Consider the following 27,951-nt stretch of genomic DNA (forward strand, 5'->3'; position numbering starts at 1 on the left):
GAGCAACAATTATTGTTTTTGTCAAAGGAGTCTGGAGCATTATTAATGGTTTTCCTGTCGGAAAGGGAAAAGCAAAGTGATAAAAATATTCTAAATAAAGCAAACACTTAATAACTTTTATCCTTCACCTTTGTTAGAAGTGGAAACATTAACAGAGGACTGGATTTCTAATTAAAGTGTTGTCTTGAATGGGGCAGAGCTGCAGGAAAGGGGAGGGTTGAGGTGAACCCGGCGGAGTTTAGGACCCTGCTGCAGCCCAATGAGAATCACATGATGGCGCTGTGTGAGCGTTGGGGATGATGTTCCTTCACCACTGAGCGAACGAGTTGACTTGAATGCAGCATGGCTGTAATCGCACATGAAATCGTACAATCTGATAGTAGTATAGTGATGTATTAGTTTGGGTTGGGGTCTCGCAGGAAGCCAGCGGACATGGCTGCTGGGCTCTTACTCTTCGTTGCAGTGAACGTCGCGTGCTTGGCCGTCAGTGGAAACCTGGTAAGAAAGACACCAAAAGTCGCCTAGTTTAATAATAGTACAGTCACCTGATCACTCACAGGTTTGCACTTCCTGGAAAGTTTCCTACCAGTTCAGACGACAGTTTACATTATCATGGTTTTATAAATGGGAAATTCTCTTCTTTGAATTCAAGGCTGTAAAAAACTATATAAACTTAAATATTATGCTAATCCCCCCCCCCCCAAGACAGATGCAATACCACACTGTGTGTAAGTATTGAAAAGTGATATAATGCAATGCATCATCTCCAACAGGTCTCAGGAGAAAGATCATTCTCTATAGACTACAAAAACAACTGTTTCCTCAAGGATGAGAAGCCTTTCCAGTACATCTCAGGCAGCATTCACTACTCCAGAATCCCACGGGACTACTGGAAGGACCGGCTGCTGAAGATGTACATGACTGGACTCAATGCTATCCAAGTGTAAGTTCATCACAGTCTTAAATACACATTAACAGTCATTTGGTATGTTCTGTCTGCACTGTGATGCGTTCAACGTGCCTCCACACAGATATGTGCCCTGGAACTTCCATGAAGCCGTGCAGGGGGTCCACAACTTCACGGGGGACCGAGATCTGGAGCATTTTTTGAATCTGGCCAATCAGACAGGTCTCCTGGTCATCCTGCGTCCAGGACCGTACATCTGTGCAGAATGGGAAATGGTGAGAAATGAAACTTCTGCTTAGTCTGACTGGTTATTATTTTGACCGGTCGTGGCACACAACATGACAGCCTAAAGATGACGGAGAAAAGCAAACACACTGAGGTACATATTATGAAGAAAGTGTGCAACATCTTAGACCAACAACAACAATGTGGCACTACAGGGAAATTAAGAAAAGATACTAAACACAGGATATTATAGATTGATTGAAACGGTAAGGATTAAAGGATTTCTATTTGATGTTTACTTCATATAATTTAAAATACAAAATTAAACATGATGGATCTCATTCCACTTCACAATTTAGTGAGAAAGAGACTGTGATTATACAATAAACTGTCCTGGCTATTAGTTATTTGACTAAGAAATCAGAATCAGAGACATGATCTCCAGCTGCTATTTCTGTCTATTTCTTGCTGATATTTTGTGGGGAAAAAAAAAAATCATGTTCTTCCCTTCCAGGGTGGACTGCCAGCGTGGTTACTTCAGAAACCAAACATCATACTTCGCTCAGCTGACACAGGTATAACAGACACCTACTGTATGTGTCTTTGCCTTCTTTTTTTTAACTAATAACACACCATTGATTTGTTTCCTCTGCTCCAGATTATGTGGAGGCAGTCAGCAACTGGCTCGCTGTTCTTCTGCCCAAAATGAAGCCTTGGCTGTATGTCAACGGGGGAAACATCATTACTGTGCAGGTAGAGCATCAAGCCTTTTTACTAGTTAGTATTTTAACATTGGTTTTAATGGTCTTCTTTAACTACAGGTGGAGAACGAATATGGAAGTTACTACGCTTGTGACTACAACTACATGCGTCACCTGCAAACCCTGTTCCGCTTCTTCCTGGGTGAAGACACGGTCCTGTTCACCACGGACGGAAACACAGACAGGGAGATGAGATGCGGGACTCTGGAGGGATTGTACGCCACAGTCGACTTCGGCACAGGTGCATGAAAATACCGAACATCTACTCTCTGAAGATATTCATAGGGAACGTTTACATTTCTCCTGTTTTTTTTCCTGGCGCAGACAACAATGTAAGTGAAGCCTTCAGCCGGCAAAGGCGGTTTGAACCTCGAGGGCCTCTGGTTAGTTCCTCTATCTCACCAATCTCAACATGTCGTAATTACTGATTCATCAAACCAAGCATCTGATGGTTTTAAATGGTCATGCAGGTGAACTCAGAGTTCTACACTGGCTGGTTGGACCACTGGGGGGATCGGCACGCTGTGGTTGATGCTCAGAAGGTCAGCAGAGTGCTAGAAGAAATGCTAACCATGGGGGCCAACGTCAACATGTATGTCTCCCCAAACACTCGCCACGTAAACACATTTGGCTGGCATTGTTCTCTGGTTTTCTGATCTAATCCCATGCGGAGACCAACAATATGTTAGTGCTTCCCATCTTTTTTGACTTCTCTCGCCTGTCTGTGGCTCTTTGCCCCCACGGACATTTATTCCTTCAGAAGACAAATCTTTAAAGGCAGGTCACAGGTTTTATTTTTAGCAGCTGGGCACTGTAGTTTTGTAGCAAACTTAACTCAAACAGGAGCATTACGTGCTTTGATGGGGACTATTTTCTGTACACGTTGCACCTGGAGTCAACTCACATCCTCCTCCTCAGTCCATTTGTTGTTGATTTTGGTCTTTTCGTGTGATTTGTGAACAATAAGAAAAATCTAGAATAGTGCCAACCTTCACTTTAGGCTGCATGAATCACCAGTTTGAGATAAAGCTGCTCCCGAGTGGTAAAAAGCACAAAGTCTATGTGGTGATGTTTTCCCGCTAAGTAATACAGTCCACCCCTCTCTCCTCTCAGGTACATGTTTGAAGGAGGCACTAACTTTGGCTACTGGAATGGTAAAATCATTGGTTTTCACAATCAGCGTCTGTTATGGATCATCTCAACTGCTATTGAGAAAGCTCAGCTTGTGGTGCCATTCATCCCTTTGTAGGCGCTGATCACGACACGAGGTTCCGCTCAGTGGTGACTAGTTATGATTACGATGCCCCGCTGTCTGAGGCAGGAGACCCCACGGAGAAGCTGTTGGCCATCAGAGATGTCATTAAGCAGGTACCGCTGATTGATCGGCCGCCCGCTAAGGCTGATGTCCTGATTACACATGTGTGAGATATAATTAATGCATCACCGTTTCTCTGCAGTTTAGAGAGGTTCCCTCTGGCCCCATGCCACCAGCAACTCCCAAGTTTGCCTATGGCTTTGTCAGCCTGACAAAGGTATTATTATTTTAGGTTTTAAAGCACAAGAAGTGTCTGATAATGAGCCAGGTCTTGATCTTAATAATGGACACACTTCAACACTCCAGGTTGGAAACATCAGCGACCTGTTGAACACCCTCTCGCCCCTGGGGCCGGTGAAATCCCAGCATCCTCTGACGTTTGAAGAGATGAAACAGGTATGGTGTCTGTCTGAAGGCCACAACGGGGGCGGGACTAGTGCTGTAGTGACAGTAAACCTCTTGAAACGTGTAGAACTTCTAGACTGTTGTGTCTGCAACCTGTCATGTGCTATTGTGTTCAGTACTATGGATACATGCTTTATCGGACCACGCTGCCCAGGGACCTCTCACAGCCCACGCCACTTATCTCTCCACTGAATGGGGTTCATGACCGTGCATATGTGTCCGTCAATGGGGTGAGCCTTTACAATGATCTTTTGTCTCTGCTAGCCAATCAGATTGTCAGGTCAGTATAGGGAAAACATCGCAGGTGAAGACCGAACATGCTTGTTTATGTCAGGTTTTGAATTTTTTTTTTTTTAAATGTTCTACTCACAACCAATAGTGTGCATCCGTGTGGACAGGTTTTCCAGGGCCTGTTGGAGAGAGACACTGTGCTTGTGACGAACATCACTGGACAGCAGGGGGACACTGTGGACATCCTCGTGGAGAACATGGGCAGAGTGAACTTTGGCAGCAAGATCAATGACTACAAGGCAAGAGAACAAAATTTAAATACATCTTCTCTGCACACACAGTTACTCCTTAACAGCCCCATTTTGCTGACATTGTCTTTACTTTCCCCTTTCCACAAACCTCAGTACTGTTTGTGCAAAATTAATAATAACTACGAAATCAACCATTTTTCTTTCATTTGTTTTGGTTTGACCTTATTAAAACAAAGTAAATAGAAAAGTATTGATGTTGTAATCCTTCCGTTTGACTTAAATTAGACTTGCAAAGGTCACAAAGTACATATATGACCATAAAGCATTCTTTTCTCTAGTCTAAGAGCTTCTACACAAAAATCAAAAAGGACAACAACCAAAAATCAGAGCATCAGTAAGACAAGAAGACAAGAAGACTGCAACATAAGCCAAACACACATATACACACTACACATGAAACAGTAAAGAGCAGCAAACTATAATGAAAAAACTCACAAACACATGGCATCACTAAATGAATAAAAATGAGCAAAAAGGTCCCAAAGCAGCTATAACAAATTAGCATTTGTGACTTTTTGGAAGAATGTTTGTTTTTGATGCCTCTGATGTTGGAGGGGAGCATATTCCAGGCAGAAGAACCTCGAGCGTATACAAGCTTTTCACAAGAGAAGCTTGGTGTGTTATTCATGATGACAGTTTGAACGAATAACAGCAGACTAGACATCAATTTATCCTCCACAGTTAGCCGAGATATTCTTTTATGTATCTCAACAACAGCGTAGAGTTGATGATGATGATTGGGCAGAACTCCAGGTGTGACTGAACAGCATCAATCACAACACAGGGTGGAACATATGCAGAACATTCCCTTGAAACAGCGATGCCCTTTCCCACCTTGGAGACATTGTAATTAATCTGGTCATACAGTAAGTTATCTGATTTAACAGCCAGTAATTAGGTTTTGGAGACCTGCTGAACTGATATCACATCTATAGACATCTATAGGGAGTGTTCTCACACCTATAGTGAGAACACTCCCACTGCCAAATGCATTTACTTTTGCCAATGTTCACCACTAATTTGCTCATTTTCACCCATGTATGCATTATTTAGCTCCTCTAAAGTTAGTGATGAGCAAGCAAAGTAGAGTTATCAGCATAAAGAACTGCATCTGCATTGTAATTAAACTAAATAAAGACATTATTCAAGTTTTATACAATAAACTGTATATGAAAGAAGAACATTTCTTTCATTTAACACTAAAAACAAACAAAATGTTTTGCACGTACCCCACAGTACATACACTGATGTAGAAATAAGACCCCAGAGTGCTCGAACTCTGATAGACCGGTCATGGATGAACTGTTATAAAACCGACAGAAATTCACATAAAACATTTCACATAAAACTACTGATCTGTACAAGTGCTTCTCCAGTAGACAAACTCTTCATATTCTCCTCTTACATATTTCAAACAACTGTGGGCTTTTTTTTTAATGGGGTCTTGAGTCTCGAGGGCACCAAACAGAAGATGATTGATATAGCCATGGTACCAGGGACAGGGAACAAACCACAAAGACGAAATCTTTGAAACGATTATGAAACATGAAGACTTATTTCATAGCTGCTGAGAGCAAAACCTGCATTCACAAAGCACAAGTATTAGCTGATAAACAGTATTTGTACTGCAGGGCCTCTTGAGCAACCTGTTTCTGGGCAAAGATTTACTGACTGACTGGAAGATCTTCCCTTTGGACATTGATGGAGCCATCGCTGGTGGATGGCCTCATTCAGACAGTCACAAGGCCTCTCAGAAAGAACCTTCAGCTGGACCGGTTTTCTACATGGGGACCCTACAGCCCAATGGCCTGGCTTGGGACACCTTTCTCAAGCTCCATGAATGGAAAAAGGTAATGCTGATTTACTTTTGGGGGCATTTTTGGCACCAACACACCGGGTTTACCTCAAGATTCAAGCGATAAAATAGCTGCATCCTCTCTTAGTTATCATTGTGTTTTTATCAGGGCCAGGTTTGGATTAATGGTGTGAATCTGGGACGGTACTGGCCAGCCAGGGGCCCTCAACAGACTCTATACGTCCCTGGACCCCTGCTCAGCACCACCCTGCCCAACAACATCACAGTGCTGGAGCTGGAGGGGGCCCCGGCACACCTACGGGTTCTCTTCATGGACCGGCCTCAGCTCAACGCCACTGCTGGAAAGTCTTGACAGAGCGTGCTGCGTTTTGTTGCACAAAATGTTCAACATTCAACTGAAGGAATACTATATCCTCATATGAGTTTAAAGCACTCTGCACAAGAAGTGGAGTGATGTAGTTCTCCGAACAATTCAGCTGACATGAGGAAACGCTTTGTTCCGCATCATTTCTGTGGCATCATTATTCTTAAGAACTTCAGATTTCAGTGTTTCATTTATAGACAATTCTTTTCAACCCAATGTCAACTGCTTTGACCTTTGACACAGCAGCTTCTGTCAAACAGTGATCCATTGACCATTTTGTCTTTAAAGGGACAGTTCACTTCAAAATCTAAAATACTTTTTCCCCTCTTACCTGTAGTGCTATTTATCCAACTGCATTGTTTTGGTATAGTGATATTGTCGTCTTCGTTTTATTGAATATCATAAAACTTGATGGTGCTCGGCTTGTGTCCAAAAAAATACATTTGAAAAAAAAGATAAGATAATCCACACACCTTGTCGTGAGCAGTTTTATATAGGAACTATTTTCTTTCTACCGAGCTACACCCATCTGCCGCATCACTGCGCTGAAGGAAGCTTGCATCTCCTCACAGATGAGAGGCTCGTGCTCATGAAGGTGGGATGTAAACATTAATGGTGTCCTCCTCCGCTGGACTGTAACGCTAGTTAGCAGCACTGGTTTGCTATTAACTAACCTCCACAAGATAGCAACATCAGACTAGGGTTAAGGGAGTAGATACAAACTTCTGTCTGCGCAGTGATCCGGTTGGCGGGTGCAGTTCTGTAGAAAGAAAATAGTTCCTCCATGAAACTGCTGATAACAAGGTCTGTGGATTATCTTCAACACAAGTCAAGTGCCATCTAGCTCCATTATATTGGAGAGAAGACAGACAGAACTCATCTAGATGATAAGTAGCACTACAGGCAAGAGGAAAAACAGGCATTTTTGATTTTGGGGTGAACTGTCCCTTTAAGGTCAAACACTCACTGACACCTGTGGAAATAATGACAATGATATGCAAACAGTATTAAAGTTTTTTTTATTGCATTTGTGTGTTTGTTTTTTTACCTTTTCCATAACTGCAGAGACTGTAAATAATTATTATTTTCAGTATATACACCCAGTTCATCATCAATCATCTCCCATTATAAAACCATATTTGAAGTGTAGATTTGAAAATAGAATCAATTATTGATCGCCCAGACACAACCGTATTAGACTCCTAACAAGGCTGCAAGAATTCACTTTTAGTTTTGATGAGGTAGCTTCCTTCCAAGTATAATGTTGTTTAGGTCTTGCCCGGAAGAGCGTTGGCTTTTCGATGTGCTTGGACACAGCGAGGGGTGCAGAACGAATAATCCAGGTACTGAAATGGGATCTTGCCAAGCAGTGACTCTCCACATGACCAACACCGCCTGGTGGCAAAAACAACCCCCCCAACAAAAAAAGTACAGAGAATTTCAGTGGCTATTTTGAGTAATAAACCATATACAGTCATGCTTAATGTGTGCTTCTGTTAGGACTAAGCTCAACCAGAGTAAGGCTGTTTGGTGGGACTTACTTGACATTAGAGAGGCTGCCTCCTGTTGCAGCCACTTGCTCTGCTAACCTCCTCTCTGCTGCCAGAGCTCTCTATAAAAAAAATCCAAAAAAGGAAACGGTTAGCATTTTCAAGATGTTTAAAAATAAAATCACTTGAATATCAGATGTTAAATACACACTCGCTCACCTTTTCACGGTCAGTCAGAGATGCAAACCTCTTCTTTTCCTCTGCCTCCAGCTCTTGCTTCCTCTTTTCTTCCTTCTGCTCTTTTTCTCGCTGTTTTCTCAACGCCTTTTGTGCCTTTTTCTTCTCCTGCTGTTTGGATTCAATCTCTGCCGTAAGTGGTCCAGGGACCTTGAGTTACACAAGTGTAAAAAATGAAGTGAATTGATATGTTAATGTGCTGCTCGTATTTAATGAGATACATGTCAAAGGTTGGACCGTACACCCATACCTGCGCCTTGCTGTAGTCGTATTTGTCAGGATTCTCACCCATGTATTTACGAAAGACATTCCTTGTGTCTTTGTCAGGGGCCACAATATACGAGGTCTGACCTTTGTTATCCCTGTAAAGGAATATTGCAGAAATAATGTTTGAGTCTGGGCAAAGGTTCACTGCGTTCACTACAACTGCTGCAAATTTTCCCACTGAAATTTCACTTTTACTACGCTTGACTATATTATTTTTCATACCTGCAGGCTGGGTCTGCTCCTGCATCCAGGAGCAGCCTGACCACTGCCTTTTGTGCAGCTGCAGAGGCAACATGCAGCAAAGTGAACCCAGACGAGTCTATGGGCTTGTTAAGGAGAGTTAGAGGACTTGGGACAACAGATGGGTCGCTCTCCGACCGTTCTCCACTCTCTACCGTTTCTCCAGGTAGCTGGAGGAGTCTGCATACAGCATCCACATCCCCAACCTTGCAGGCTGTGAACAGGGCATCCCTCAGGCCATACTCCCAGGACTCATCAACAATTTCTAAAAGAGACAAAGAAAGCTGAAAAATAAGAATCCTGAACATTATATATTACAAAAGTGGCAAGTTTCAAGAATGAGCAACAGGTGCAATATAATGAACAACAGTGAAAAATGAGCACTTACTCACCTTCTTGTTGTTTCTTACTCTGTGCTTTCCTCTTCCTCTTCTTTGACTGTGTTTCTTGAGGGGTGACTCCTGCTGGTGTAGCCTCTGGCACCTCCTCCTCTTGATTGTCTGCCACTGTGTTACTCAATTCTGTCACACACAGATATGGAATTTCCGACATATGGGAGAACTTTCGTGTGATAAATAATTCCTTGGGTTTCTATAATATAGCTACAGCCTACTGCTGTGTGTGATGACACACTGGACCATGCATACCCTCGGTATGTATTTTAGTTTCCTCCTTCTTTCTTCTCCTCCTTCTCCTGTGCCTGGAGGGACAGATTTCAGACTCCCTGAGGTCCAGAGTTCCTAATGTCAGCTCCACCATCTCCAGCTGGATCTCTCCATCCTCTTCTGTATCTGAGTTATCATGATTTTCTTCTGCTGATGCACAAAATAAAGAAAGTCTACCATAAAACCACATTTCACAGAAAATTAACTACGTTGAAACAGCAATAAAATTCACTAATCTAATTAAGTAATCTTAATTTTGCTGTTTTTTTATCCACAGAGTTCAAAAGTATGTAAACTCACAGGGTACATATTAACCTGGTAAGCTTACCTTTCTCCTGATCTGTGTTTATTTGTGCTGCAGGTTTGACAGATTTCTTCCACGCCCTCTTAGATGGACTGAAGATTGCAGACATGTCTGTGTCTTTCCCTAAATCAAGATATTTTGCACACAGTATTGATTATACCCTGGCTGGAGGACAATGAGCAGATAACATGTCATTATTCCAAGGATATAATTCTGCTTACCATAGATATAGACGGTGGAAAGCACCTCATGTACCCTCTGCGCCTCTCGAAAGGTTGCCCTGCGTGTGGCAAATGGAAGCGTGCGGATCCTTGGATCTTTTTTGTCAAGCGGGGCTGCACGACCGCCAAAAAAGATGGTTTTATTGTAGCTGGGGGCTCGTACAAATATTGCAGAGGCCTCCTTCAAGTGGTCAGCCCAGCTTACCAGGAGATCCTGAACGTCCTGCAAAAGATTATACAAAGTGTTTGAGTATGCACATGAAAAACTATATAAAAAACTTATAAGGTTACTCACCTCATAACTGAGGTGTACAAAAAACAGCAACTTCCACAAAGAGTGGACTACACCGAATGACTTCACAACATTTTACATGATATACTTTCTAACTTTAGAACTACATTAATTCATGAAACACAGTTTAATTAACAATAATAAAATAAGCAGTGTGTGTTTAACAAGACAATTGTTGGTTGCAGTCCATTTTTAGGAGTTGTTTTCTGCTATGCAACAGCCCCCATGAACTTTGGGAAACATCATGATCACATAACTCATCATTAGCCATGTGCAAGAACATCAACCTTCAAGAGCAGCTTTTTTTTCCCCGTCCTCTGTGAATAAAATAAAAAACCTTGTGCTATCATTGTAAAGGAAAACATCGCTGTTGAATGAATGATAAATCTCACCTTGACTAGTGCTGCCTCATTGTGCCGCCTCAGAGCAGCTCCTGCAGACTTGGGCGTGTGACTGCGGTTCTGAGAGTCTCTGAGTCCTTGAGCGGTGCCTCTCTTCGCTCGCACTGTGTAGCGGTGGAAAGTCTTGTGCTGGAGGACTTCTTTTCTGTAAGACAAATACACTGCATTGGGCTGATGCTTACACATTACTGAGCTTGCTGTCCTTTCACAGTCACAATTACAGGCACGGTGTGCAATCTAAGGTGCTAACAAATAAGAAAAAAAAAACTGTCCACCTACCCTTGGAATACAGCGCCCGCAAAGTGGCCTCCACCTGTCATGATAATGACCCACACAGTCTTCTTACTTATGGCCTTCAGGGAGGATCCTGCTGGCTCATCATCTGACTGACATATTACAGGAACAGAACATGAAATTATCATTTGAAAAATGAAAGGTCTGTTAACATACAGACCACACACTGTTCTGTACTGTACTGAGCCTCACCTTGCCTTGCAGAATGCAGCGGTACACTGAGAGATACTGTCCTGCTGAGTTCTGGAAAACGACCTTGCTGGAGGGCCGGCCAGTAATTAACCTGGTTTCAACTGGGTTCTCATTATCTGTGCTGGTGACGTTGTTGCTTGTTCCCCAACCATCACTGTCAGAGTCTTCTTCCTCTGAATCAGACTCTGAGCCTGAGATGCTTGACATGTCTCCTGTAAATCAATAACTTACAATCAGTCAACTGTAACAACCATGTCAACAGCCCATTGCTGCTTTCCCATTAAAGTCCGCGACGGATGTCTAGGACTCTGGATTCCTCACCAGCTCCTGTCTTCCTCTCAAACTCCTCAGCTGTGACTGGTGGCATTCCCAGCATCTTTTGCCTCAAGTTGAAGCGATGCCAGTCGAGCTTGTAGTGCTCCATCTGGAATTTAAAGGACAAGTGTGTCGTATTTAGTGGCATCTGGTGGTGAGGTTACGGAACGAAACCAACTGAACACCCCTCGCCTCACCCTCCCCGGCACTGCCAGTTTAAAACGGGAAGCATCCAAAAGGTCCTGCCAGCAGCCAGTGTTTGGTGTGTCAGCTCAGTACAAACATTAGACTGTATAAATCATGGAAGTTGCCTCCGTAATGTCACCCATAGCTTTCTAAAGAGGCATCATGAAGGCAGTGACAGTTTGCTGAAACTTAGCGGCGAGCTGTCACTCAAAATAGCAATGCCCACAATTATGCCCAACTTTACGCCCTTATTTAATCCAAACAAGTGAATCGTGAATCGTTTTGATGAATAGAGCTGTGTTTGAAGGTGTGCTCTCACCTGTTCCTCACGATTATTAAAGGAGCATCTGCAGGCTGAGCAGACCATCTTGTCTGACACCTCTCTGACCAGGCTGGACTCCCGCTGCTCGTCATCCTCTGGGGATTTATCTTCCACCTCTAAATGGAAAGAAATGTGAGGACGTGTATCAAACAGACAGAAAACTGAGGGTGTTGTCTTTACTACAGAAACCACGGCTTTGATTTCCACATACCGTCCGAGGCTGGGTCAGTGTTAGCAGCCTGTTTCAGGGTGGGCTTCACTTCCCTCAGCCCGATGAAAGCATCACCATTTGAGCACAGGTCAAAAATGGAGCAGTGGTCGACACAGGTCGTCATTGTCCTTGCTGTTTGATGTGACAAGACAAGACAGAGAAACCTACTGCAAGTTTGATCACAGTTATCCAAAATAATACGCTTCATCCCGTCATATCCACAATAATTAACGACACTAGTCTGTTGTTGGCAACTTAGTCACTCTCTCCTTTCTGTCGGACATGACAACATTACTGTCATGAGCTGTTACAAGTTCATTTTACTGTATTTTAAAAGCTAGCGTTATCTTTGCTGATGTAACGTTACTAACCCTATCTGCTCTTTGGACGACACGTGAAGCGAGTGGTGACTAATGGTAGCAATATAAGGCTGTGCTGTCTAGCTTTTCTAATAGGTCTTTAAGTGTACTACAACTAATAAGTCATATTTAATAAGTTAAAAATTGCAAGTAACTTACCATAAGCGGACGTCTCAAAAATGCTGGGCTACCACTATGCTACCCTGTGCGTCTTCCGGACATATCTACGGAAGCCCGAAAGCATCAATAACGCTTAACTGGAGAGGCGTTCACACAGAAAAAGTTGCAGATTTGCCAAGGACTAAAAGTTTCCTACAGCAACTGTGCGCATGTTCAACAAGTGGTGCTGTCTCTGTGTGTGATATACACCTTTTTTATTGACTATTTTGATCCTGTGATGTCTGTTATTGCTTGCTGCATGTAACCGTTTAATTTCCAGAGCGTGGGATTAATAGTGTCATTTTATCTTATTTTACAAAGAGAAACAAATATCAAAGTAAGAGTAAATGTAAGTAAATGTATAGACTGAAGTAGTGTGAGCCTAATTTGTATTATCTTTTCGATGTATAATAATAAATAAAAAATGAAATGAATCGGGAGCTTGCTGATACATTACTGGGCAATTATGAAACAACCATTCACAGTATGTCAGTAGATGTCAGCACTGTAATAGTGGTGTACCATCATTCGCTTTTCACTATAAAGCAATCTAATGTAGTAGCAAACTACCTTACTCATTAATATTTAATCAACAATTAAAAAATGCAAAAGCTGCAGGGAAAATAAAAATCAAGCAGCGTTTAAATATACGTCTCCAATATCTACAACAGTCACATCACAATGTTTACAGAAAAAGTACAATATTTCCCTCTGAAACATATTTCCCTCTGAAATCTAGTGGAGTAGAACTATATTAAAAAAACTAAAAACAAAAACAAAACTTAAATGCACAAGTAAACTACTATTACACTCAGTGAATTGGTGGATGGACTGACTGCCACGATGGAAAGTGTGTGTAATCACAGTACTTGAGTAAATCTGCTTAGTACTGCAGGTTCCATCTCAGGGCAGGTCTACAGAGCTATCCTCTAGGCAATTAGGAACAAGCAGTTCTGAGACAACATCAATTCAAACACTTTATTTGGCGCAACAAATTATATACACAATTGATTATACCTATAAAATTAAAATAAAAACAAAATGTGCCAATCTACCTAGAAAACATTTCAGTTTTGATTCACATGGGTTTGCTCTGATTTCTCTTTGATTTGCTGGTTGGTGCATCAATCAAAGCTTGTGCTGTTGGCAAAAAAGATAAATTATTACAAACTATTGTGGTTTAAATACAACTTCACCAGCATTTAGAAACTCCCACACTTCCCTTACCTGCCACATTACCAGCCTTGGCCTCTGCCAGGCATTGTTTCACCTCCAGAATTTCAGCAGCGAGGCTTCTTGCCTTGTTTGACAAACTGACTTTTTCCCTCTTCCTCTGACTTCTGAAAGACAATAAATATGCAGTGAAATCAACTTTTATTGATGAAAGGGCATCCTGTGTATCCTAAGCACAAAGCACAGCACATGACCTGTCCGCAGAGGTTCGACCATTCAGTTCAGACCGATCCTTTTCCTCTTGCAGCAGTTCATGGCCAGTTGCTGCAGCATATCAACAACTCCAATTTTGTCCTTTATCAGATGCATTCTCAGCTCAATTTCTCTGTTACTGCAAGTGAGAACAGGTCTCATAATTCAAATGTGAACTGAACAAAGTCAAGACAGTACAATATAATAGCATATATTGACTGGCAAAACTTAAGTGGGGCTAAAAGGCGTTGGATGACAGGTGTGGACATTAAGAGGAACTCAGGTTAATCATGTAAAAAGGATGGGATTTTTTTTTATTTTATTCACTCTAGTAATCCCAAACTGGGAAATTAGTCTCTGCATTTCACCCATCGCTGATTTACTGAAACACACACATGCACATGCAACCCTTTTCCTTGAAGAGTGAAATATTGTAGTATTTTGTAATGCTGTAGTACAAAGCACTTCCTGGAGTAAAAAGGAAGCTGGTGCCGTTCAGTCCCTGGTCAACATGTTTCAATTAAGTGATTGGGGGGAGGGGCAGAGGCATCACCTTGATAAGACAGGTTGAGACAAAACCGTGTCTTTTACATTTTAAACCTAAGGCGAACTAATTATAACTTATGTTAACCGAGCCAACGCAATAGACACGAGGGACATGTTGACGGTACCACTGAAGTAACTCTTCCTCAGCACGCAGTTTTTTTTTCTGGACCTCCTCCAGCTCGTGCCTGGGGTCTCGGATAGCATCTTGCAGCTCTTTGATACGTTTCTGCAAATTAACAAGAGGTATTACAGCTACTAACACACCGTTGCACAAAAAGTTAACATTTAGAGTAATGTTGTCGAGCTTCCGTACAGTTTATTTGTATTAAGGTTAATTTCCCTTGACAATGCGTAACTTTCGTATTTCCACCGACATGAAAACCTCGCAAATTCAGCTAATGTTAGCAGCTAGCTAGCACGGGTAACACACGTTGAACCTACCATATATTTTTTTGCGTTGTGTTAGAAATGGATGGTCATTAATTAAGGTCATGATAGCTTATTCTATGCAATTAGCCGTTGTGTCGCTGGAATTGTTGGCCTGCCTTTAACGGGATTCGAGACCGGGTCCCATTCTTCTCTTGACGTCACTCATTTGTAAGCGCTTCTTACTGGCAGCTCCTTAACTTTGTTCAAACAATGAAGTTGTATTATATCATTTAATTGCTGTAGTACAAAGCACTTCCTGGTATTTGGTGAGTAAAAAGATGCCAAGCTGGTGCCGTTCAGTCCCTGGTCAACATGTTTCAATTAAGTGATGGGGGGGCAGAGGCATCACCTTGATCAGACTGTTTGAGACAAAACCGTGTTTTTTACATTTTAAACCTAAGGCAACCTAATTATAACTTATGTTAACCGAGCCAACGCAATAGATACGAGGGACATGTTGACGGTACCACTGAAGTAACTTTTCCTCAGCACGCAGTTTTTTTTTCTGGACCTCCTCCAGCTCGTGCCTGGGGTCTCGGATAGCATCTTGCAGCTCTTTGATACGTTTCTGCAAATTAACAAGAGGTATTACAGCTACTAACACACCGTTGCACAAAATTTAACATTTAGAGTAATGTTGTCGAGCTTCCGTACAGTTTATTTGTATTAAGGTTAATTTCCCTTGACAATGCGTAACTTTCGTATTGCCACCGACATGAAAACCTCGCAAATCCAGCTAATGTTAGCAGCTAGCTAGCACGGGTAACACACGTTGAACCTACCGTATATTTTTTGCGTTGTGTTAGAAATGGATGGTCATTAATTAAGGTCATGATAGCTTATTCTAGAATATTCGTAATTAGCCGTTGTGTCGCTGGAGTTGTTGACCTGCTCCTATAGACCGGGTCCCATTCTTCTCTTGACGTCACTCATTTATAACAACTACTTCCGGGGCACCTTTCAGAGCCCGGATAGCTCAGTCGGTAGAGCATCAGACTTTTAATCTGAGGGTCCAGGGTTCAAGTCCCTGTTCGGGCGGCCAAAATTTTTTCCTTCCACAACGTATTGAGGATCAGAATATGTCATTAAGACGCGGATTTTGCACGGGTTACACATCAACTGAAATTAGCAGCGTAACATAGCATGTCAACGCTTGGTAATCTTAGCTTTAGTAGAGGGAAAACAGCACTCCTGGTATATGTTTGAGACATCTAAAGCCAAAAATTGCCCTGAATCTGTGCCAAACATTAAACCTTTTAATTTAAAGCTAGTCATTGAAGTGGAGCTGTTATTACACACTGTTAGACCTTACATTATCTTGCTGTTGGAGTTGTTGTTTGTGAAAGAATCAAACTAATTTGGGGATTAAACTCACTCACAAACAAATAACAGTAACCATGTAATTTACCAGAGATAATCATGGGTATTATCTCAGGACAGTGTTTGGGGACACCTATAAAGCTAGGTGTTAGTGCAGGTAAAATGGCAACACTGAAGACCTATCTGACTGGCAAAGATGGAGCGGATTATCCTCTTGTGCGTGGTTTCCACCTGTCTCTCTACCATACATGCTCAGGTAAATATGCATGGGATTGGAGTGGGATTTTATCAAATTCAACCGCAGACTGCAACAAAATTGTCAACAACTTTGTGTGTTTGTTTTTGCAGAAATTTTTCTTCAGTCCAAAATGGGGCCCCATTGGCTATAAAGGTGCATACAATTTGGATTTGATGTAAACTTCAATGTAAGTGTGACAGCAGCAAAAATGCACATACTGACTAAAAATCTTCTTTTTTAAGAACGTGAAGAGCATGGTGATGGGACAGCAATGGATGAAATCATCAAAGCCAACGAGTTCCATGGTAAGTTGCACACAATTTAATTGTTTTTTTAATTATTTTTTAAATTAACTGCATTTAACACAACATAACATAATGTAACATATGAGCTCCTGTTACCCTGAATTTCTCTTTCTGTCGCAGCTTCCCCAATCATAGATGGCACTACCAGTCTCAGAGAGGGAGACATTGCTGTTTCTTCTGGAAGGCGCTCCAAAGTCTGCTTCGCTCGTAGCTGCCTCTGGTCTAAGTCAGTGGACGGACACGTCTATGTCGCATATAAGCTCTCCCCTGAATACTGTATGTTATTTTAGTTCTCTTAGTGTAAATAACTGCAACGCATCATAGTCTGCTCCTTTTTTGAAATTCACCAACTTTATGTCCCTTGTCTTTCTAACATTTGAATGAACAGCCGATGTGGAGACAAAGCTGATAAAGAAAGCAATGGAAAACGTAGAGAAAGGTACCTGTGTGCGGTTTGTTCCACGGACTCACCAGCGAGACTTCATCGACATCCAGCCAAAGTCTGGGTGAGAGCCTTTGCTTGGAAAGTTAGACTCCATCACGTGGTAGTTTTTGCAATAAAAGTATTACTCCTTTGGCAAAATGTTTTTTTCTGTCTGGAAGAGATGTGAAATGCAGAGTTAGGTAGCAGCAGTTTTGTTGAGATATGTGAGTTGAATCAAAATGGAAAAACCTTCAATTATCAATAATCCAGGTGTTGGTCCTACCTTGGTGCGCGTGGTGGAAGACAGACCGTGTCTCTCCAGAGCCCTGACTGCCTCCGGGTCGGAGTGATTTCCCATGAATTCATGCATTCCCTGGGCTTCGTGCACGAGCAGTCCCGCTTCGACAGGGACAAATATGTCACCGTCATGTGGTCAAACATTTGGAGGGGTAATTTCAAAAAGGCGGGAAGGGTGGTAGCATTGATGCAATGAGAACTCCACAAACTGTATATTAAAGAATATTTATAATTAACTGTGTTTATATACCAAAGATGTAAAATGATTTGCAGTATAAAGCAAAACATGAATGCTCACAAATATTAACTAAAATATTTTCCAATTTCCAAAAGATCGGCTGAGGAACTTTGAGAAATTCAAGACAGACAATCTGGACCTGCCATATGACTATGGCTCAATCATGCACTTTGGGATGTAAGTAGTAATTTGACATAGCTCATGCAATATATTATAATGCTGTTCGTGTATAATAATGTAGCATATAATGTGTATATCTTTAGGTTTGCCTACTCTCAGGATGGGGAGCCAACCATTGTTCCTAAGAACAGCAAGAACATAAGGCTGGGCCAAACGACATCTCTCAGCCACATCGACAAGCTGAAAATCAACAAGCTCTATCAGTGTGGTTGGTACCAAACATCCTGAACTAACCTCCATGTTTTCTGAGCGAGTAAGCGTGTCGCAAAATAATAACAGTAGATGTGTCATCATCAAATGTTTGATTCCTTTCTATTTCTCTCTGCAGGTGACGTGGATGATTATTAACCAAACCAAATCGAGGTGAAACAGGAATGTACTGAAAGCTTATATAATGAACTCGTGTTAAATCATGGAAACAATTTCAATAAAGATTGATTCGAGCTTTCTATCGGCTTTTTCTGTGTGTGTGTCTGAATCCTGTGTGTTTAAACAAGGTCGTGTAGCTGGTGATGAGAAGGTTGAGAAAGTGAGCCGGCTGTAAGCTTTTGCTATGATAAAGAGAGAAAAAACACTGAGTAGTTTGGTTTGAAGTAGTCATCCAAGTGTCCTTACCCACCCAATATATACAGGATGCAAGAGATGACTTGAATTTGAAGAAAATGTAATCCTACTTGCATGCATGTTTGCACACATAATACCACAGTAAAATAAGGTTATTAATGAATTAAAGAATGGGTTATCTTATAACATTTTACAACATAAATACATGATTTTAACTATGTTTTAATCAGAGGAAGACTGAAGAAATCACTTACCTGGACTAAGAACCAGTTTGTAGTATGACAAGACTTGAATGTATCCATACTTGAAACCATGCACCCTTAACTCAGATACAGAAATTTTAGAGAACTAATGTTCTTGCAGTATCCACAGAGGCAACTGCCAGCTCGAGCCATTCCTTTCTCAGTCGATGCCCTTCAAATTGGCCCCTTGATGGAACTAGAAATAATATTTGGAGAAGGATAAGGTTTTGTTTTTATATACTTACCTGTGTGACCAAATGATCGTTGTCAAGACAGTTATCGGCTGATAGTTTATCGCAAAATCACCGGCTGCCAGTACAGTCAGACACAAATTGCCAGTCTGTTGGGCTGGGTGGACGGTTATTCTCCTGGTAGCAAGTGCTGAGTTGTAGCACGTCCAGCAGCAAAACACCTTTAAGTGTCTCATTTCTGAAAGTGCTGAATCTTAACACATGCTACAGTAAGTACAGGGCACAAAGTGAAGGCCAGCATCAGGACCACCTGTTGCGGCTCAACAGGGGACTTGAGTAAATTACATACAGTGGATGATGAGGGGTCTTAATCGTGCTTCATCATAGAACATGCACCCAATCAGTACAGAGCACTGGAGGAGAAGTGGGTATATAGATTCAGTGGAGGGGAGGACTTCATTTAGTGCTCGAATTGGAGGACTGCAGACTGAAACACCAGTCTGACACACAGCAATGCATTCTACCATGATCCTTCTGGGCATCTTGTTTGTCTTGCTGACCCAGGCGTACACTCTACCTCTTAAGGTCAGTACCAAGAGAAAATATTTTACAGCAAAAGCCCCTTTTCACTCTTGCCATGCTATGCAACCAAAAATGTATTATAATGCACTTCTGTATTGCAGAATTCTACTGGGGTGCATGAGGGGAAAGTGAGGTTGAAAAGGAAATACTCAGGTGGTTACTTTTACATGCATGTGAATAATACCCTAAGTTTTAATGATAATTCTTATTATGGAAAAGAGAGGAGGACTTCTTAATCTGTCTTTGTTTTCCTGTTCAGATGAAATTGTAGACCGTGACGAAATGAACGCAATGGACCAAATCCTGATAGTCAATGGCAGTAAGTAGGCTTTAAATTCCATAATTGTACTGATTTAAGTATTTTAGTATAACTTGGACTCAGTTAAATGTTTTTCTTTTCTCATCAGGGCTGCGAGTCCCCCGAGGACTGGCATTCAGAGAGGGAGATATTGCCAGCTCGTATATACGGAGTGCCATAACCTGCCCTGGCAATGCCTGTCTGTGGCCTAAATCAATTGATGGATTTGTTTATGTACCCTACATCCTCTCTCCACTATATGGTATGAATCCACAGCTATAAAGAGGTGTTCCACAGGTGCTGAGAGTTCAGATCTTCCTGTTTAACTTTGTTCTTTTTTACGGTAGACGACATGGACAGAATCACCATAGAGAATGGGATGCAAGACATTTCCACTGACACATGTATTAAGTTCGTTCCACGCACTCATGAAGGCAACTTCCTTGATATTCAGCCCAGATATGGGTGAGTTTGGCGGCGACACGTGGTTTTTACATTAATGTGTGTATGATTTTTGTGGTGTGATTTTGCATTGTGATGGTGACACGTCATTTCTGTTGTGAACCCTAAGCTGCTGGTCATTCCTGGGGCAGACTGGCGGAAGCCAGACCCTGTCACTGCAGACCCCTGGGTGCATGTGGTCAGGAGTGGCTGCCCACGAGTTAATGCACGCCCTTGGCTTTGTGCACGAGCAGTCTCGCTCAGACCGAGACCACTATGTCACAATTGTATGGAAAAACATCTTGCCAGGTTAGGACGAATCACCTCACAAAGTTATGTTACTGAAAGCCTTTTCTTTACCTTTTCTCACCCAATGAGTTTAATGTCCTTTATATTTTATGTTTTGACAGACCAAATGCATAACTTCAGGAAACAGGTGACAAACAATCTCAATAGCCCATATGACTACAACTCTGTCATGCATTATGGAAGGTGAGCTGCTCTCTGATGCAACATAATTATAGCTTCTGCATGTGTTGCTAGTGCGTCACAACACCATACACTTTATGTATCTTTCATCCAGATATGCCTTCTCTGAAGATGGTGGACCAACTATAATCCCCAAACCTGATCCTTACATTCCCATTGGCCAGAGAGATGGACCCAGTATTCTAGACCTTCACAAAATAAATGTCCTATATAACTGTGGTAGGTGAACTTACACATAGACGTGTTGAAAAAAATCTTTCTGACATTCAAAGTGATTGATTACATTTTCTCTCTCCTCCCCACTACAGGTGCCAACGAGTAACTGGATCCAGAGTGTGACATCCTGTTATTATTAAATCTGCTCTCAGGTCATGTCAGATGTGGAAAAAAGGTTAATTATAACTTCTGGTCTTAAGTAGAAAATACGGGCAACATTACAGCAATTTCATTTTTCTCTCTTAGTGTTTTGAATTATCACAAATTCTAGTCTGTACTTTTAGATTGTGTTCACTCATTTCTGAGTGCAATCTTCTGATCTGCGGTGTCACACTGTGCAAATTAAAAGGGCCTTAAAATTGCATTTCTCTAATATAACTAAAATTAGCATTGTGATAAGTTTTACGTGCCTGCCGCTGACAACTAGATTGCTGCATCCAATCTCTGAATCACTTTGTTCCATCCTCTGCCTCCTTCTCAGCTTCTGCTCACTTTAAATAAAGAAAATGCAACAGTAAGGGTGAAGGTCTTCATCGTGTGTTTGTCACATCTGTTTTGCAGAGGTCTTGCATTGGGGTCCGTGGACTCGATGCTGCTTCCAGTCGGACTGTTTAAATCTGTGTGAAATTGACAGATCCCTTATGTGCATTTACCAGTGTGGAATGATTTTGGGTTTTATTGAAACAAACAAACAAGTTAATATATGTTTTTTTTTCCAAAGAGTCCAAATGGAGACCAACAAATTTTGTTTGCACCTCTGGTCTTTGAGGTGCTTTCCTGCCCCTGCCACTTGATAATCCAATGAGTAGCACTTACATTAGCTGTGAGTGCTTTCACACTGGAATAAGAAGCCACATCTTACCTCCAGGTATCATTTTCTGGGGAAAAAGAATAGGTGGTTAGCACAGTGGTGCGGTGTTAATGGCATGCTCTCCTTCTGCTGACAACGTGTGAAAAGTCTTGCTAAACATGGTGTTATTAGCTGCCAGGTGAGAGCAGAAAATGATGGGGCACAGTGACCGGTAGGAGGCGCACATCACCTCAGCAATAATTGTTATCATGATGATTATTTTTAAGAATTTTATGAAAACCCCCTGAATAAAAGTCTTAAATTGAATTGAAGCTGTACGTGCTTTCATTTGGTTTACAACGAAAAGTGCTTGGGGTAAAGTTTAACGAGCTTCATTAAGGAAATTAGAGTATATTATGGAAGATGGTAATTGCTTATCAGGGTCGTGCCCCCACGCTCCCCCTCAGACCCAGTCTATACCCATATGCATCATATCCATACCCGGCGATGGCTTGAGGGGGGCGGGGGACCTAATGTTCACAGTTGCAGCTGCGCCACACAGTCATTAGCACAGTCGCTCGTACTATATACTGTAGGTAGCTGGTTAGCACCGGGGCATCAAAATCTGCCATTTAGTGTAAGTGTCGCTAAAAATGAGCGATAATGGAAAAGGTTACGGCGAGCGGGTACGTATGAGCTTTGTGAATGCTCTGATTTTAACGTTTTCATTGAGCTAACGTATAAAATAATTCGCTTGTAAGGCACTGAAGTGGTAACGCTCACAGTACTCATATTGTGTTGGCTAATGCTGGTTAGCTGACGTTAGCTAGCTAGCTCAAGTCGAAATCCGCTACTGGTTTATTATTTGTTTTATAACACAAACATGCCGTTTCCAGTTTTATTCACTAATATTGTATATGACTAAAATGAGCCCCATGCAAGGTAACGATATACGTACAAGATATCGTCTGCTAATATCAGTTAGCTAGCTGACAGACGCTAGCTTATCAACGTTAGCTAGGCCCCAGTCCTTGTCTGTATGAACGAGATATGCAGCGCAAAGACTGCGTTTGCGACGCCGGCTTTAGCCAACCAGGCAGCCAACCCAGTTATTATAATCCGAACCTGTGAATGATCAAAATGATTATTTGAATGTTTGTTATTAACATTGGCTACGTATTCTATCGGCATGATTTAACGTTGGTTACAAATAGCGTTATAAAATTATAAAAGCAGTCAGACATGTTGAACACCTTGAATGTAATTTCAGACGGTCTGTTTGCAGAAACCCATAGCAATGTCGTTTCTCTGTTTACAGTAGGTTAATTCTCCAGAGTAGTTTACCACATTTTAATTTTATAATTTTGATACGATAGTAAGCTGCGTTCTGACACAGTAGACTTGATCTCGATTGAGTGATGTGAATTTACGTTTGCTAACATTTATTTTAGAATATCATCATGATTTCTCACATTTTGGGCTGATGATGATAAATATTATGATAAACATTAAAACCAATTAAAAAAAAAAAACGAAACAAACGGCCTCAAGATTTCTTCTCATTCATTTGCATTAACTCGCACATTAGCCTTGTATCCTGGCAACATAGCGGTACCACTCTACAAGTAGCTGGTTGCTATGTTACCATGGTAGACTCCAGCCCCCTGTCAGTGGACTGACCATGTCTGCACATCTTCTAAAACAGAGCAATTTGCAGTGGTTTAGAACTACTCTTCAGTAGTATGCCCCATATGTTGTTTTTTGCAAGTTACATCCAGCTTGCACAGCACTTTAATGGCCAGACTTAAATGAAATTGCTGTGTTTGTCTTGAATTTTGGCCTGCTTGTGACAGCTTCTCAGTGTGATAATCTAGAACCCATCTCATGTTTATTTTCACAAAGTATGTGGAGGCAGTTTTCTGAACAGATGAGAGTATAACTGCCTTATAATCAGTCAAACATCAGTTGCTTATTAATTATCAAAGACCTATCATTTTTTTAATGTTTTCAAGTTTAAGTAAAGGGGCAATGCAAGGCCACCAGGACTGTGTATGTTTGTGTCTCACTGTGTTAAAACAGTTCCTTTTTAAAATATAGCTACAGCTCATGTGCTGAACATTGGCTCCCAAGGTTTCATGTCTTTCATGCAAGTCAATGCAAATGAGCAGCAGCAGCGTCTTGAGGTCGTTTGGCATACCTTCAGTCGAGATTTGTTTATTTTATTTGATCTTTAGAAGGTATTATTCACATTCAGGGGTTTGATATACACCTTCATGCCTTAGAAGCCACTTTACAATAATTACGTCAACAGGATCCATGTAAGAAGGAACAAAATGTATTTAAAATGAAAAGTATTTATGTATTTATTGCTCTTATTATTTTATACCATTTTGTGAATGTGTTTCTGTATAGGTTAATATTGTTTGTTCTGTTTTCCTGAAAGTGCAGTTTTAAAGATTATCACACCGTCCTTGTGTTTGCATCTAACTGAAAGTGGCAGATAGGACATAATAGTGAATGTAAAACCACTGAATGTGAAATATTTGTAGAACTAACATTAAAGATTTGTATTATGTGCTCTTAAACATTCCCATGCATGTCATAAGATCGTAATAACACATTAAAAGTTGAATGAGGGTGCAGTTTTAATTGTAGTCATATATTCTTCATCCTTTTCTTTTCCATAAAGGTTAAGGTTGGACGAAGAAAATACGGAAGAAGTCTCATGTCTACTTTATTTTCAGTAAAATGAAGCTCAGATGTGTGAAGCTGAATTGTTGAATGCATGCTAAAACAGCAGGAGGGAAGAAGTATGGGCAGTGTGTGAGATGGGGGAAGTAAGAAGAATTAAGACAATTGAAGAAAGAAGAATAATGTGAAGTAATGAAGTTACAGAAATGAAGTTAAGGAAGTAATCTGGATAAGGTCACGGCGCTAAGTAATTTTCTGGTCTGTTTGTCAAATGCGTGCATGTTTTTTTTTTCATGAATACAACACACATTAGATTAATCATTACAATTTTTACACAACTGACAATTTTCTGTTCTTTCATCATGCTGTCAATTAACTTACATTGATTAATGTAATCATATTGTCATATTATCCATGACTACGAAAATGGCATTAATCTGCATTTCTAATCCACAATCCTATATTTTGTTCTTTTCTGTACTTTTCACAGGATAGTTTAAATTCTTAACATATACTTATTTAGGCAAATTTGTCAGTTTGTCATCTCACTGGTCCTGATAAGAGGCGTGTTGGTGTGTGCGGTCCGTTCAGGAGTCTCGCTCTGCATCCAGGAGCGTGAGTCCACGGGGCTCTGGGAAGTCTGCAAGCCGCTCCCCGGCTCGCTCGCCTGCCCATTCAAAAGAAGGCTCCCGCCACTCCCACTCCAAATCTCGGTCTCGGTCAAGGTCAAAATCTGGGTGAGTGACAATTTATTAGGAATTATATTTGTATAAAACTCCCCCCTCGCCCGTTGGATATGTGCGTAGTAGCTTGTGTTTCTTTTTTAGCGGATTTAGAGCATTTTGATATGAATAATATGATATGAATGTTGGACTGCTTCTGTCCACACAGCTCCCATTCCCACCGTGGCTCACGCAGACACTACAGCCGATCTCGCTCACGCTCAAGGTCCTATCGTCGCCGATCTCACAGCAGGTCCTACAGTGGAGAGCGCCGGCGCAGGAGCCATAGCCGCTCACCCATGTCCAATCGCCGCAGGCACATCGGCAACCGCGTAAGTGCTCATTGGCTCCCATGGGTACAAGACGTTTGTCATATTTTTAAAGGTCAGTGTGTTCTTCCTGCATAATGTCTGAATATATTTGTCTTGAGTTAATAATAATAATAATAATAATAATAATAATAATAAACTCATTTGTTTTGAATGTGAAGGACTCTTTCAATGGTTTATTACATCCAAGTATATGATCATATCAAAACCTTAATATCTTTAAAATTGCAGGCTAATCCAGATCCAAACTGTTGCCTGGGAGTGTTTGGCTTGAGCTTGTACACCACAGAGAGGGATCTGAGGGAAGTCTTCTCTAAATATGGCCCCCTGTCGGATGTCTCCATCGTGTATGACCAGCAGTCACGGCGCTCCAGGGGCTTCGCTTTCGTTTACTTCGAGAACAAGGATGACGCTAAAGAGGTATAAGAGTAAGAGTTGACAAAGGTCCCTGTCAGGCCTGTTCTTGGAATCTTTTCAGAGTCTAAAGAGATCGGTTATGTATGTGTTGACTGTCAGGCAAAGGAACGAGCCAATGGAATGGAGCTGGATGGTCGGAGGATCAGAGTGGACTTCTCCATCACAAAAAGACCTCACACCCCAACCCCTGGAATCTACATGGGTCGGCCCACATAGTAAGCCATCTGAAACATACTGAGTGTTTGTGTGGATTCATTAGATTAATTAGAAAACAAAGCACAGTTCCTCTATTTATCAGATATCATATGATGTGCTGTGTGTTTTTTTTTTTTTTTTTAGTTGCATATTTAGAATCTCACAATTTTTTAAGTAAAATTTTGTCTTTTGGGTCTTTTTTGAAGATCGGGTAAAAATGTATTTGCTCATTGCTATAATTTATTAGTTTTTTAATGAGCATCACAACAACTCAAGGTTGTTAATCAATCAATAGTGAATCTACTGAGAACATGATCAACAAAATCATCCAATTTGTCCCGGGGAAAGGTTCTCCAACCTTACTATAGTCACTGCCGTCTTTATCACAAAAGTGCCAAGAAGCATAATACTGGGAAGGTTAATACTTTGGGGCTATGATTCAGTAGTGAATGATTCAGTTGTGGTTACTTTAATTCACCTTAACTAAAGTGACAATTTGAGCTGTGTAGTCATAGAAGTGTATCATCATAGGTGGGTAATCCCTTCCTGCAGAACTGTATGTGTCATGCCATTAACATAAAATGTCTTATTAATTAATCTAAAAAACTATACCCAGAATAGAGTCCGTGTAACTTGCAGTTGTATTGTTAGTTTGTTGAAACTGTACCAGATGCAGAGCTCAGTCAGGTAGAAATAAGCACAGATTGGGTGAAACAGAGCAGCTCTTATATTGGATTGTCATTTTAAATTGGGTTGGAGTTGCAAAAATAAAGCATAGCTGTAAATTTAATGAAGTGAGAAATCCAAACTGAATCTCATCTTCATATTGTCTTCTGCGTGTAGTGGTGGAGGGGGTCCGAGCGGTCCTCGACGCTATTCACGCGACTACGACCGTGGATATGATCGCGGATACGACCGAGGCGGCTATGATCGCTATGACGACAGAGACTACTACAGATCATACAGGTGACTGCCTCAATCTTTTTTCACAGTAATCCTGCAGATTATCATTGTGGTGTGATTCTCAACCTTTTTCTTTTTTTAATACCCTCTTTAGTTGACAAAAAGCATACAATAATTTTGTCTTGTCTCAGAAGGCGATCTCCTTCACCATACTACAGAGGGGCCTACAGGTCTCGGTCCAGATCACGGTCTTACTCTCCCCGTGAGTCCTTCTGATAAATTATCAAGTGTTTTATTGAGGCACTCAACAGGTTGCGATGTGTCTGGGTTGGTCAAATGATTCTGTTTTGGTTTCACAGGTCGGTATTGAACGCTGCTGTCCAGCCCATCCTCTTCCCAAGCACAGACAGGAAATGTTTCTGAGTGGTTTGATTGATTTCAGAATAGATCTTCTTTCTTCTGTCTGCTAATGTACATGAGCCGTAAACGTGTACTGAGTTCAGTCGTGAAGCAGTGTCATTTGACATGACTCAAGCGGTCCCGTTTTTAATTTTAAATGTACAGGCAACATGGCAACCGGAAGTTATATATGAATGTTTTAATTTTTTTTTTTTTAATACGAATTCAGTGAAGAATCATCTTTGAACAGATTAAAAGGAAGATGCATTTTTTCACTTTGAGTCATGTCCTTTCTTACAGCACCTATAATACAGATGAGGGTGTATTAAAGCCTTCATCGTATTGCGTTATGTGCTAATTTCTACCGGATTTTCACTCTCAACCTTAACAATGATAACTGAAGAGCCACTATTAAACTGTCAAATCAACAATTAAGTGATGATGGAATGAGCTCAAATCTAAAATACAGCTATAAAAACAGACAAATTGTATCCCAGCTACGGGTTAAGCTCCTGCATAGTCATGCTTGAACTAAACTAGTTTGACATGATTTATTCAACTGAACTGGGATGGATGTGCCTAAATGCATT

The 27,951-nt window shown here is 41.2% G+C and overlaps 5 protein-coding genes, 1 long non-coding RNA gene and 1 other non-coding gene across 14 annotated transcripts; 5 read left to right on the forward strand and 2 right to left on the reverse strand.

The window, feature by feature from the left end:
- Positions 1–306: 306 nt before the first annotated feature.
- glb1l (galactosidase, beta 1-like) lies at positions 307–7,362 on the forward strand. The gene is made up of 16 exons (XM_041950709.1): positions 307–498; positions 774–943; positions 1,032–1,182; positions 1,647–1,707; positions 1,791–1,885; positions 1,954–2,134; positions 2,218–2,276; positions 2,364–2,485; positions 3,007–3,047; positions 3,143–3,261; positions 3,351–3,425; positions 3,515–3,604; positions 3,730–3,843; positions 4,012–4,143; positions 5,787–6,005; positions 6,120–7,362. The coding sequence occupies exons 1-16, from the start codon at positions 433–435 to the stop codon at positions 6,321–6,323; spliced, it is 1,899 nt and encodes a 632-aa protein (XP_041806643.1). The 5' UTR covers positions 307–432; the 3' UTR covers positions 6,324–7,362.
- Positions 7,344–12,618, reverse strand: ankzf1 (ankyrin repeat and zinc finger peptidyl tRNA hydrolase 1). Of its 2 annotated transcripts, none has more exons than XM_041950707.1 (16): positions 12,491–12,618; positions 11,973–12,104; positions 11,759–11,877; positions 11,260–11,362; positions 10,939–11,150; positions 10,732–10,838; positions 10,444–10,597; positions 9,760–9,982; positions 9,563–9,661; positions 9,217–9,384; positions 8,962–9,090; positions 8,552–8,834; positions 8,313–8,424; positions 8,045–8,212; positions 7,877–7,947; positions 7,344–7,730 (listed from the first exon to the last, which is right to left on the reverse strand). In XM_041950707.1, exons 2-16 carry the CDS (start codon positions 12,094–12,096, stop codon positions 7,604–7,606), a joined length of 2,199 nt encoding a protein of 732 aa, XP_041806641.1. In that variant the 5' UTR covers positions 12,097–12,104; positions 12,491–12,618; the 3' UTR covers positions 7,344–7,603. The 2 variants fall into 2 exon arrangements, with proteins under 2 accessions (XP_041806641.1, XP_041806642.1); XM_041950708.1 differs by having other exon boundaries at positions 9,217–9,381; positions 12,491–12,612.
- Positions 12,619–13,454: 836 nt separating this feature from the next.
- LOC121615764 lies at positions 13,455–15,801 on the reverse strand. 2 transcript variants are annotated; one of them, XR_006007279.1, is made up of 3 exons: positions 15,673–15,801; positions 13,718–13,830; positions 13,455–13,630 (listed from the first exon to the last, which is right to left on the reverse strand). It is a non-coding gene; the product is annotated as an uncharacterized LOC121615764 (long non-coding RNA). The 2 variants fall into 2 exon arrangements; XR_006007278.1 differs by having other exon boundaries at positions 13,718–15,458; positions 15,673–15,800.
- Positions 15,802–15,855: 54 nt separating this feature from the next.
- trnak-uuu lies at positions 15,856–15,928 on the forward strand. The gene has a single exon. It is a non-coding gene; the product is annotated as a tRNA-Lys (tRNA).
- A 409-nt stretch (positions 15,929–16,337) lies between these two features.
- On the forward strand, positions 16,338–18,337 carry LOC121615763 (low choriolytic enzyme). The gene is made up of 9 exons (XM_041950172.1): positions 16,338–16,466; positions 16,559–16,601; positions 16,691–16,753; positions 16,874–17,029; positions 17,142–17,259; positions 17,448–17,626; positions 17,808–17,889; positions 17,976–18,100; positions 18,221–18,337. Exons 1-9 carry the CDS (start codon positions 16,407–16,409, stop codon positions 18,238–18,240), a joined length of 846 nt encoding a protein of 281 aa, XP_041806106.1. The 5' UTR covers positions 16,338–16,406; the 3' UTR covers positions 18,241–18,337.
- A 1,025-nt stretch (positions 18,338–19,362) lies between these two features.
- LOC121615762 (high choriolytic enzyme 1) lies at positions 19,363–21,383 on the forward strand. The gene is made up of 9 exons (XM_041950171.1): positions 19,363–19,474; positions 19,573–19,624; positions 19,731–19,790; positions 19,879–20,031; positions 20,117–20,234; positions 20,341–20,519; positions 20,621–20,702; positions 20,794–20,918; positions 21,008–21,383. The coding sequence occupies exons 1-9, from the start codon at positions 19,403–19,405 to the stop codon at positions 21,019–21,021; spliced, it is 855 nt and encodes a 284-aa protein (XP_041806105.1). The 5' UTR covers positions 19,363–19,402; the 3' UTR covers positions 21,022–21,383.
- Positions 21,384–22,243: 860 nt separating this feature from the next.
- On the forward strand, positions 22,244–27,633 carry tra2b (transformer 2 beta homolog). Of its 6 annotated transcripts, XM_041950435.1 has the most exons (9): positions 22,266–22,391; positions 24,395–24,654; positions 24,887–25,133; positions 25,288–25,450; positions 25,679–25,867; positions 25,964–26,079; positions 26,903–27,025; positions 27,154–27,224; positions 27,322–27,633. In XM_041950435.1, the coding sequence occupies exons 4-9, from the start codon at positions 25,418–25,420 to the stop codon at positions 27,330–27,332; spliced, it is 543 nt and encodes a 180-aa protein (XP_041806369.1). In that variant the 5' UTR covers positions 22,266–22,391; positions 24,395–24,654; positions 24,887–25,133; positions 25,288–25,417; the 3' UTR covers positions 27,333–27,633. The 6 variants fall into 6 exon arrangements, with proteins under 6 accessions (XP_041806365.1, XP_041806366.1, XP_041806369.1 ...); XM_041950431.1 differs by lacking the exon at positions 24,395–24,654 and having other exon boundaries at positions 22,244–22,391; positions 24,988–25,133; XM_041950432.1 differs by lacking the exon at positions 24,395–24,654 and having other exon boundaries at positions 22,244–22,391; positions 24,988–25,133; positions 27,157–27,224.
- The last annotated feature ends 318 nt before the right edge of the window (positions 27,634–27,951 follow it).

This window comes from Chelmon rostratus, chromosome 13, assembly GCF_017976325.1.
Source record: "Chelmon rostratus isolate fCheRos1 chromosome 13, fCheRos1.pri, whole genome shotgun sequence".
Lineage (NCBI taxonomy): Eukaryota > Metazoa > Chordata > Actinopteri > Chaetodontiformes > Chaetodontidae > Chelmon > Chelmon rostratus.

Coding starts and splice junctions, on each gene's coding strand:
- glb1l (XM_041950709.1), top strand. CDS start 433: ATGGCTGCTGGGCTCTTACTCTTCGTTGCAGTGAACGTCGCGTGCTTG. Junction 3,426..3,514: donor GCTTTGTCAGCCTGACAAAG/GTATTATTATTT, acceptor TCAACACTCCAG/GTTGGAAACATCAGCGACCT. Junction 4,144..5,786: donor GCAAGATCAATGACTACAAG/GCAAGAGAACAA, acceptor TTTGTACTGCAG/GGCCTCTTGAGCAACCTGTT.
- ankzf1 (XM_041950707.1), bottom strand. CDS start 12,096: ATGACGACCTGTGTCGACCACTGCTCCATTTTTGACCTGTGCTCAAAT. Junction 11,363..11,758: donor TTAATAATCGTGAGGAACAG/GTGAGAGCACAC, acceptor TTTAAATTCCAG/ATGGAGCACTACAAGCTCGA. Junction 9,662..9,759: donor TTCCACCGTCTATATCTATG/GTAAGCAGAATT, acceptor ATCTTGATTTAG/GGAAAGACACAGACATGTCT.
- LOC121615763 (XM_041950172.1), top strand. CDS start 16,407: ATGGAGCGGATTATCCTCTTGTGCGTGGTTTCCACCTGTCTCTCTACC. Junction 17,260..17,447: donor GACATCCAGCCAAAGTCTGG/GTGAGAGCCTTT, acceptor TCAATAATCCAG/GTGTTGGTCCTACCTTGGTG. Junction 17,890..17,975: donor TCAATCATGCACTTTGGGAT/GTAAGTAGTAAT, acceptor GTATATCTTTAG/GTTTGCCTACTCTCAGGATG.
- tra2b (XM_041950431.1), top strand. CDS start 22,359: ATGAGCGATAATGGAAAAGGTTACGGCGAGCGG. Junction 25,134..25,287: donor CGGTCAAGGTCAAAATCTGG/GTGAGTGACAAT, acceptor CTGTCCACACAG/CTCCCATTCCCACCGTGGCT. Junction 25,451..25,678: donor GCAGGCACATCGGCAACCGC/GTAAGTGCTCAT, acceptor TTAAAATTGCAG/GCTAATCCAGATCCAAACTG.
- LOC121615762 (XM_041950171.1), top strand. CDS start 19,403: ATGCATTCTACCATGATCCTTCTGGGCATCTTGTTTGTCTTGCTGACC. Junction 19,475..19,572: donor CGTACACTCTACCTCTTAAG/GTCAGTACCAAG, acceptor TCTGTATTGCAG/AATTCTACTGGGGTGCATGA. Junction 20,703..20,793: donor TCTGTCATGCATTATGGAAG/GTGAGCTGCTCT, acceptor TCTTTCATCCAG/ATATGCCTTCTCTGAAGATG.